At 46.2% G+C, this 10,488-nt stretch overlaps 1 protein-coding gene across 2 annotated transcripts in view; it reads right to left on the bottom strand.

Annotated features, from left to right (window-relative positions):
* The window catches only part of Cdkl4 (cyclin dependent kinase like 4), a 43,750-nt gene that overhangs the window by 15,415 nt on the left and 17,847 nt on the right, over window positions 1-10,488 (bottom strand). For both annotated transcript variants that reach the window (XM_005360755.3, XM_013351346.2), the window contains exons 4-5: window positions 6,940-7,012; window positions 3,129-3,219 (exon numbers count right to left, since the gene is read on the bottom strand). In XM_005360755.3, coding sequence (XP_005360812.1) covers window positions 3,129-3,219; window positions 6,940-7,012 — 164 coding nt within the window. The remainder of the gene's footprint in view (window positions 1-3,128; window positions 3,220-6,939; window positions 7,013-10,488) is intronic.

The raw sequence follows: 10,488 nt of genomic DNA, 5'->3' as shown, positions 1-10,488 counted from the left end.
TGTTGCTTTTGAACCCCTAATGCCCCTGCCTCTACTTTTTCAGAATAGAAATGGGCAGTGAGCCACATATCTGGTTTTTGTAGCACTTCGTGCGTGCTCGGTAGGCATTTTAGCCACATCTCTAACTCTTCCCTTGGTTTGAGACAGACTCTCTCTTCTACCCAGAATTTCCCAATCTGTGTGTAGGCTGCCAGCCAGCAGAGTCTCAGGGACCTGCTTGTCTCTGCCTCCCCAGCACGGAGATTACAAACAAGCGCACAACATAATACCTAGCATTTTTTTATATATATATAATGTGGGTTCTGGGGATTGAACTCAGGTCCTCACGGTTGTACAGCAGACACTTAGCCACTTGAGCCGTAACCCCAGTCCAAGGACTGGCATTATTACGAGGTGGCCCCGCAGGGGCATGAAGACAGACAGGCATGTGATTTAGAGCAGATGCTGAAGGAAGTAGCTGCCAGGTGAGGGTTAGCACAGCCTGGGGTGCAGGAAGGAGCATCCCCTGGAGCTTCCAGGACCAGGAAAGATCACATTCTACTGCCTAAAGTCTCATGGGTTATGGTTGCTCACTCCGGCAGCCGCAGAGAAGTCCTGACGAACCACGGAAGTCCTGGGTGGCTGCACACACTCACGTTCCCTGTCCACGCTAGCTTTTCAGGACGATAGTGACAACGTGGTTTGACTCCTTGTCTCATGAGTCACATCTGTATGTGACAATACACATACAGACAATGGCGGTCTGGGCGAAAGCCTTCCAATCAGACATGTCCTTCTTCTGCCCTGGGGATGGTACTGCCTATGGCCAGTGGGTAGAATCCAATCTCATGGTGCTATGTGAGCCCGAAGGTCTGGGAATCTCAGCTCTTCTCCCTCTGAGCTTGGAGGGAAGTTGACGAAACAATCCCATCAGGCCTTTAGGTGACAAGAGTCACATGTGAGTTCTTGGACCAAGTCCATAAATGTTCCACAGGCAAAGAAAAATTGGTAAAATCGTGACTTGCAGAGACTTCTCTGCCTTTACAAAATACGTGCGGGCCAGTGAGACACCTGGGCAAAGCTGTTTGTTGCTAGCCTTGGTCCTTGGGAACTGCGTGACAGTCGGGGAGAACCCACTCTGGCGAGTTGTTCCCTAAGCTCCATGGGTGCTCTGAGTGGTGCACACACGCTAAATAAACGTTTTTGTTGGTGTTCTGTTCCCATTTTGAGACAGGGTCTCTTCTTGTAGTCCCGTCTGTCCCAGAACTCTCTAATTGGACCGGGGTGACCTCTAACTCATAGAGATCTGCCTGTCTCTGTCTCCTGAGTGCTGGGTTTAAAGGTCACTACTCAGTTTGAGACAAGACTTCACCATGTAGCTAATGCTGATCCTCAAGTCTGGATCATTCTGCTTCCTCTGCCAAGTGCTGGAATACAGGTGTGTGTTGTTACATTGGGTGGCAATTCTCCTTAGTAAGCGACACATGGACAGCAGTTTGAACACCACCAAAAAATCCAGGGGTTGCAGTAAGCGACATATGGACAGCAGTTTGAACACCACCAAAAAAATCCAGGGGTTGCCACTCACCAAACAACAGTCCTCACAGCAAGAATAGAAAACAACCTTGACTATCCATCCACGGCTCTTCCAAAAAATTATATAAACTCTTTTTTTTTTTAAGACAAGGTCTTGTGTAGCCCAGGCTGGCTCAAACTGCCTACATAGGCAAGGATGACCTTGAACTTCTGATTGTCCCATTTCTATCTCCTAAAGTGTTGGGGCTACAACTCTGTGGTGTTGTGCTGTCCCCCCATTCCAGCCCACCCTACCCCATCCCCGCTGTGCCCAGGGCAGGCAGGACTTCCTGCCTGCTAAGCAAGCCCTCTCCCATTTGAGCCCGGGTCCCAGCCCCTTCCCCCATGCATTTCCTGTCTAATTGTACTGACATTGCCTGTATGTGTTTAGCTTGTTTTTCTGCTTACAGTGTTTGGAAAATTCTCCTTCTTTTTAAGTTGAGTATGTGTATACGAGCATTTGAATACCGTGTGCGCGTGCAGGCCAAAGGACAACCTCGGGTGCTGCTCCTCACCTCCCTTGTTTGAGGCAGTTCCTGGTTTTCTGCTGCATCCTCCAGGCTATGTGCCTGGGTTTCTGGGGTTTTCCCTATCTCAGACTCTCATCTCATCCTAGGGACACTAGGTTTGCAAACGTGCTGTGTGTCCAGCTTCTACGTGGCTTCTGGGCCTTGGAATTCCGGTCCTCAGACTTGCAGGACAAATGCTTTGCACTAAGACATCTCTCCCGTCTTTGAGCATTTCCCAGTGTCCTGACAACTCTGTGACTGTCACTTCTAACCGTAACCTTCTGTCGAGCCCATAGCTTAGGAGCGTCTCCATTTGCCGTTTCTCTTTTCAACCACGGCAGAAACGGTTATCATCTGGGTCCTATTGTTTTGCACCACCAAGCACAGTAGCGTCAGAGACACTTGGCCAGTCTTGTTTTGGCTCCTTCAACCTTCTTCAGTCACTTCTGGGTACCACTGGGAGGCACAGGATGCTCATACCTGCCCACCTCCCCCCACTCCTCACCCCCACCCCCTACAAAGTGCATGTTGCTAACACAGGTTCCTGCTGCTTCCACGTTCTATACTTAGGGAGAAATAGTTATCTATCCCCCATCCCTCTGACCTCTCACTGCCTGGGGATGGTGTCCTTTCTCTTAGCACTGTCTCTGGATCCTGGCGGCCCTTCATTTCCAGCTGACTCTTACAGCTTCCCCAATCACTCTAGCCCTTGCTGCAATCACTCCCCGGGGAACCATCTGCTCCCTCACTTCACTGCTTTATGGCCGACCATCTTGTCTTATTCTTTCATCTCGTTTACTCTGGGTTATGAGTGCCTGCAGAGCAGAAATGCATCTTATGATCCTTTTTCCACTCCTGAGGGGCCAGGCGCACAGAGGCGTCATCCAATAAATCCTAGCTGGATGGAGGGAAGCTGAATTATCAGCTGACTGAAGGCTATCTGAGTCTTCTTCCCTCTTTGGATAACAAGACGTTTCGCATCTATCCATTAGCTTAAGTAAGCCTACAAATGACATCAATTTCTAGTCATCTGAAATAGATGAAGCAGGGGAAAAATGTCCTTACTTAGAATCCTTGCGAATCCAAAGTCACAGATCTTGATCATTCCTTGCTTGGTTATTAGGATGTTTTCAGGTTTTACATCCCGATGAATACACTGCAAGATAATATTTGCTTAATTATCTGAGCCATCAAAATGACAAAGAATCGACAGCACCCATTAGTTTAAATGATGGGTAGTTTACAATTGCTTACAGGGCTTACCAAAGCCTCAGAGCTTACAATTGGAAAACAAAACAAAATTGCCCTCATTTTCCCAGAAAAACGTAAGCTGTCAATTTTCATGTATAAATCTTGTCAAATAAAAGAAAAACTTTATCTAAATGTCAGGATATTATCAAAAGATATTAAAATGGTAATTGTTACACGTGGAAACGGCATCCGTCTGGATCTTTAGAAGAAAACACACTCAGTACCGAGAGTTTGTTCACTTTCTATGGTGCCTATTTGAACTGTAACAGGAAGTGTAGAGAAATGTAAACAGTAGGCGCCTTTATCAAGAATCACTACTATTCATGAACCGCAATCCAGGTTGGATAATGCAGACTTGAGAGACTGAAACAACAACAACAACAACTCAACAACACTGAGATGCTCATATAGGAACATATTCAAAAGAGAATTTCATCTTGGGGAGTTAAATTGCCTAGAAATTATTCCCCCTCCTGCCCCGCCAGTCAGAATGCTCAGCAGCTAAGGGAACCTACCCTGCAAGCCTGGCAACCTGAGCTCCATCCTTGGAACCCATGTGAAGGGGGAGGAGGAGGATGAGCGTCACAGACCTGGTCTCTGGTCTCCACATGAATACTGTGGCATGCACCAACCCCATCATGAACATATCCACAATGATACACGTACTAAGAAATTGCCCATTTTTTAATAGTTCCCACTGATTGTTAATGAGAAGCCTGCAATATTTTAAAGCTCAGGGTATAGGATATGTTCTTCTAAGTGGAGGCAATGGCGATTACATTAAACTGCAATAATTGTTTGGTTACACTCAGGTAAGAAGGCTGGTTGGATAATCCGTCCACCTGTCTATCTGGTTATTCAACAGATATTGGCTGAACACGGTTTATATAAGAGGTCCGTGGTAAGCAAGGAAGAGATAAAAAGATGAATCAGCCTCAGGCATTTCACCATTTATCTGTCTTCAAGAGTGTCTTAGTATACAGGCCAAAAGCACGTACACTTGTGGTAAACTGTATCTTTAAAAATCAACTTAACAGGGCAGGAGAGATGGTTCAGTGCTTAGGACTACTGGTTGCTCTTCCAGAAGACCCAACTTGAATTCCCAGGACTCACGGGGTGATTTACAACCACTGTAACTCCAGTTCCAGGGCATCCAATGCCAAAGCTGTGCCTATTTCTACATCAACTTTAGGAGAACATTTTGTCTCCTGGAGTAGGGTAGAAAGCAACAGACTGATTCCATCCAACATTACCTTTTCTAAAGACTGGGAGGCACAAATTGCATCATGAAAGCTAGGCTTGTGTCTTGTGAACAACACCCATTTTCTGCCATGGAAATGTCTGAAAATGAAGGTTTTTTTTTTCTTTGTTCTAATGGAAACTTAGTGGTGTTTGTGAAACTAAAGAGAGCTTCTCTAAGCACAGATAGTTAGTTCCCTGATCTTGAATTTTCTTTCCCAGTGATCCCAGACTACAGTGGTAGACATCTTGCTGGCATTGGAAATGCCCATATGGCGCTCCTAATCAGTGTCTTGGCACTCTGAGTACCCACTCGGAAGGTCTAGAGATATTTTATAAAATCTCTCATTCTAGTAAAAGCTCCAGGAGCCAACTGGAGTGAGCTTCCCCTGGCACAAAATGAGAGCGGAAAATGACTGCAGGCATCGCAAACACCCAAGCAATAAGAGCCATCGATAACCCTAGCAAACATTGCTCGCTGAGGGAGGACGCTGAGACACATACATCACTCTGAACAGTGACACATGAAGGATAGCATCATGTATTTACCTTATTTTTATTTGCTTACTTTTTTGCAGTTGAGCAGATTGCAGCTAGCAGGTGCTTTGCACATATTGACCCTGCACTCTACCAGTGAGCTATCTCCCCGGTCTTAAAAGACTATTTCTTTGCAGCCTCGGTGATTGAATCCAGAGCCTTGGCCATGCTCTACCAATGAGTTATACCCCCAGTCCATACTTGTCTTCCTATATTTTACAGCAGCCAGAGTCCACAAGAATATTCTACCTTCTAGGCAATTTCAACTATTATTGTTACTAGGTTATTTTTGAGACAGGAGCACATGCTACAACCCAGGCTGTCCTCCAATTCATGATCCTCCTGCCTTGGCATTCTGAGAACTGCAATTACAGGTGTGGACCACCATACCCGGCTGCAATCCCAATGAAAATGCAGAAGCAATAACACCTTTGGCAAAGGACCATTTCTTAATCTCCATGAATTCTAGATTCAGGCAAGAAAGTGGAAACCATCAGGTATAAAGATCTACAGAGAAACTGAAAATGGGGGTCGGAAGGAGGGGCAATAAAATGAGTAACTTCTGAGCCTGCCAATCAGGATCACCATTGCCAAGGTCAGGGCCATCAGGCCTTATACAGCTCATGATGCTGATACAAGAAAGCATGAGACACCCACATCAAACACCGCTATCTAAACACAGCAGCAACGGAACGAAACCTGGAGCTGGTGTCAGTTCAGTGGGCTCAGGGGCTTGTTTGCCCTGTGAGCACTGAGATCTACTTGGGTTTGGATTCCCAGCGCCCACATAAAAAGTAGGGCATGGCTATCTACACCTGTAATGCCAACCCTGGGGGTGAAGACAGGCAGATCCCAAGAGGTTGCTGGTGGGCCAGCCTAATGAAAATTGCAACCTTTTGATCTCAAGGCAATAAGGCAAAACACAACAGGGAAAAACAATAATCTTGCTTTGGCTTGAACTCCTGAGTGTGCATGTACACGCGCGTGAGCACACACACACACACACACACACACACACACATACACACACACACAAAGTAGTTGGTTTTATTTTACTCTTTAAGTGGCCTGCCACCCAGCTTCCAAATAAATACATGGAGAATAAATATCTATTCTTTCTTATAAATGCCTGCACTTAGCTTGGCTTGTTTCTAGCCAGTTTTTCTAACTTAAATGAACCTGTTTCTCTTCTTCTATGTTTTGTCTCTGGGCTTTTTCACCTTTCTTTTTTCTATGTGTCCTTCTTACTCCACGGCTGGTTGTACAGCTGGGTGGCCCTTGGCGGCCTCCTCTCCTTCTCCTTTCTCCTTCTTCCTCTTCTCCCAATCTCAGGTTTCTCCTCCTACGTCTTTTTCCTGCCCAGCTATTGGTTGTTCAGCTCTTTATTAGACCAATCAAGTGTTTTAGACAGGCAAAATAACACAGCTTCACAGAGTTAAACAAATGCAACATAAAAGAACACAACACGTCTTTGCACCATTCAACAAATGTTCCACAGCATAAACGAATGTAACAGATCTTAAACTAATACTCCACAACACTACAGTAAGAACGAAACCCAACCTGACCCAACCATGATGGGTCAGGCCGTGAAAAAGACGGAAAATTATTTTAGCCCAATTTAAAAAATTCTCATAGTCATTCATTCTGTGGTGGAAGGAAATATTGAACAGGCCACACAAACTTGGATTCAGAAGCTATCAGTAGCTTGATTCTTATGGGAATGGGAGAAGGGTCAACCGCCTTTCCTCACTGTGTAACGGGCTCCGACTTTAGCCCTCTGGCAATTTCTCTCTCTGTCGGAAGATTTGTTACTGAGACCATCCCAGCATTAGGAAGTGCTACTTACGTTATGTTTGTGGCAGAAGTTGAGGGCTTGAAGGGTTTGCCATAGCACACTTTTGATGACCCCATCAGGAACACTGGAGGAAAAGAACCAAAATAGTAATGAAAACCTCTGGTTTGGGTCCCAGAAGCAAGGGCTGGGAAGAAGGGGGCAGACAGGCTCAACATAGTGGGAGCACAGAACATTGGGAGGAGGGGAGGGTGGAGAATTGTAGTAATAGGAGAGGCGGGGCTGTGTCCCCGGCACCTGGCTGCGTGCTAACTTATGCCCCGAAATAATTACACGGACACTGTATTCTTTTAAACACTGCTTGGCCCATTAACTCTAGCCCTTACTGGCTAATTCTGATATCCCGATCAACCCATCTCTAATAAACTGTGTAGCACCGGTCTTACCAGGAAAGATTCAGCATGTCTGACCTGGCGGCTTGCTTCATCACGTGCGTCTGCCCGGGAGAGGGGAGCATGGCCTCTGAGCTCACTTCCTCTTCCTCCCAGCCTTCTGTTCTGTTTACTCCTCCCACCTATGTTTTAACCTATCAGGCCCAAGCAGTTTCTTTATTGCTTACCCAATGAAATCAACAGATTGATATATGACACTCCCACATCAGAGAATTGCTTTAAACGTTATCTACATGGTTCTGCCTGCTTGTATGTTAGTGGGCCACATACATGCCTGTGTGCCCTTGGAGGCCAGAAGAGGGTATCAGATCCCTTGGAACTGGAGTTACAGACGGTTGTGTGCAATCGTGTGGACGCTGGGAATCAAGGCCTGGAAGAGCAGCCTGTGCTCTTAACCCTGAGCCAAAACTCCAACCAGGCTTTTTGTAAAAGTCTTTGTGTATATATAGAAATTATGTGATTGTCTATGTTCCCGTGTGTGAGAGTGGATACATGTGCCATGGTGCCCGTGTGGAGATCACTTTGTTTGTGACAGGGTCTGCCCGCTGCTCATCGCTGCCGATGCCAGGCAAGCTGGCCCCAGAGCTCTCAGAGAGTCTCTTGTCTCTGCCTCTCGTGTTGCCTTGTGAACACTGGGATTAGGGTACACACTACTGGGCCTTGTTTTATGTGGGTTCTGAGAACTCAAGTCCTCACAATTGTGGAGCAAGTGCTTTATCCATAGAGACATTTCCTAGCCTGCACCCCCATTAAAAACAAAGCCCCAACCAACATGTTTAGAGATCTGCACTCACAACACAGCCCCTTCGCCTCAGCGCTAGTTTGAGGCCAGTTCAGGCTACATAAAACAAACAAACAAAAGCTGGTATGGTAGCTCACTATCTAATCCCAACACTGGAAGTTGAGACTGGAGGATTGCCACAAGTTCAAGGCCAGCCTGGACTGCAGAATGAGACTGTCTGGGAAAAAAAATAAAACCACACACAAAAAAAAAGTTTGTTTTTTTTAATCCCTTTTTAAGACTTGGTGTGGTGGCGCACACCTTAACTCCCAGCACTCGGAGGCAGAGGCAGGTGGATCTCTGTGAGTTTGAGGCCAGCCTGGTCTACATAATGAGTCCCGGAACAGCCAGAGCTACATAATAGAGGGACCCTGTCTCAAATAAACAAACAAAAAACAAAACCTTGTATGATAGGTATGCAATTTCATAGCTTGGAAATATCTATGAAATGATGTGTATTGCATGAAAAACATTAATTGTAATTTTCCAACCTCAAAATAATCGCTGTATTTTAGGCACTTGTTGGCTTCTGTTTGCCCCTCTGTCTCTTTTTCTTTCCATTTACTCTTTGGCTTTTATTTTGAATAAATATGCTCATATCTTTCAAACATTAAAAGGTTTAGAGACTGTCTTCTCTCTGACCCCTGCTGGGTCACCCATCCACTCTTCCCCTTCCACCCCTGCCTCTTTTGGGGACATTTTATGCACAGAGGTACCGAGGCCACATGTACACGTGTTCCAGTGGCAGCGGCTGCGGTGCAGCTCATCTCTGTGATCATGCTTGATGCCCGCTATGACGGTTGAGCCAACCGTTCTTTCTAGGAACGCTCCCAGGAGGATTTGCAACTCTCCATCTGAGAAGTAAACGGCTACCTTCTTGTGACCTTGTTTGTTTGTTTGTTTTTGAGACAGGGTCTAATTGTGTAGCCTTGGCTGTCCTGCTCTATATATCAGGCTGGCCTCAGACCCAGCGACCTACCTCTGCCTCCCAAGCGCTGGGATTAAAGGTGTGCAGCACCACATCTGCTCCAGTTTTTTGTTTGTTTGTTTGTTTAACTATTAATAGGGGAAGAGGGAGCACGTAGCCTGGTGCTCATGTGGAGGTTAGAAGATGCTCAGTTCTCGCATCTTGTGGGTCCCAGTCCCATTGTCAGACTTGGGGTCAAGGGGCTCCCCTTGCTGGGCCATCTCACAAGTCCCACATCTTGTTCTTAAGATTCATCCATCTTAGAAGTTAGATGTCTGGGGTCAATGGTACATCTTGATCCTACAGGCAAAGCGGTCCTGGGGGGTGGGGGCAACGCTCCCTTTTTCAGGTAAAATGATGAATCTGGAAGGGTCCCTCTAAACCTTTTGGTGGGAAACTCTGAAGCAGGCACTGGGTTGCTGTGCAAAGGGCACACAGCTTGCACGAGGGAGGGGCCGACACCCAATGAGGAGTCCAGAGAGAAAAAAGGTCACGTAAGATTTTGTTCCTGGCAGAATCAGCCTTCTGCATGGGGAGAGTTGGCAAAAGTGTCCTTGACTGGTTGTCACGTTCACTGGAGAACAGGGAAGCTGACATTTTTGGTCTGGGAACATTCTGCTTTATGCCGCCATCTCTTACGTCACTCTTGGTGCCTTTCCATTATTCACGTCACTGTCCCATCTCGCCTTCACATCTCCATACTGCCAAGCTACCCTATCTAAGGAAGGCTGTACCCATCACACTCCTACCCAACATCTGTGCACATACGTCTCTGTGTCCTCAGCATTGTGCCAACACTTGGTTGCTGCCGACGTTATGCTTGCCTATTGGTGGATAAAATGATAGCTCATTCTGATTTTTTTTGTCGTTCCTTATCTTTTAGTGATTAATAATTTTACATGATGGCACTGGGAATATGGCCTGTCTGATATGCCTGAAGTCCCGTCTTTGAGCCCCCAAAACACAAACAATCTGTCTTGGAGGGGCACACCTGTAATCACCTGTAATCACAACATTCAGAAGGTAGAGGCAGGAGGATCAAAGTTCAAGACTATTCTCAGTTCCATAGCAAGATGGAGGAGGTTAGCTTGGCCGCATGAGACTGCCTCATATTAAATAAACAAACATTCCCGTGATTTCTGAGCACTACACTTTGTGTATTTTTATTCCATGCCTTTTTATTCCCCTTTTCCTTTATTCATATTTTGTGGTGTGTGCATGCATGTTTTTTTGCATGTGTATGGGCATGCACAGGAATCATCTTTCCTCTACCTTGAGGCAGTCTCTTAATCGAACCAAGAGGTCTCTGAGCCAGCTTGCTCTAGAGATCCCATCTTTGCCTCTGATGCTGGAATCACAGGCAGGCTGTGCTATTTACATGGGTTCTAGGGATCTAAGCTCAG

Source organism: Microtus ochrogaster, linkage group LG3, assembly GCF_000317375.1.
Source record: "Microtus ochrogaster isolate Prairie Vole_2 linkage group LG3, MicOch1.0, whole genome shotgun sequence".
Taxonomy (NCBI): domain Eukaryota; kingdom Metazoa; phylum Chordata; class Mammalia; order Rodentia; family Cricetidae; genus Microtus; species Microtus ochrogaster.
Note: the sequence above shows the minus strand (reverse complement) of the source record. Positions and strands in the feature narration are given on the sequence as shown.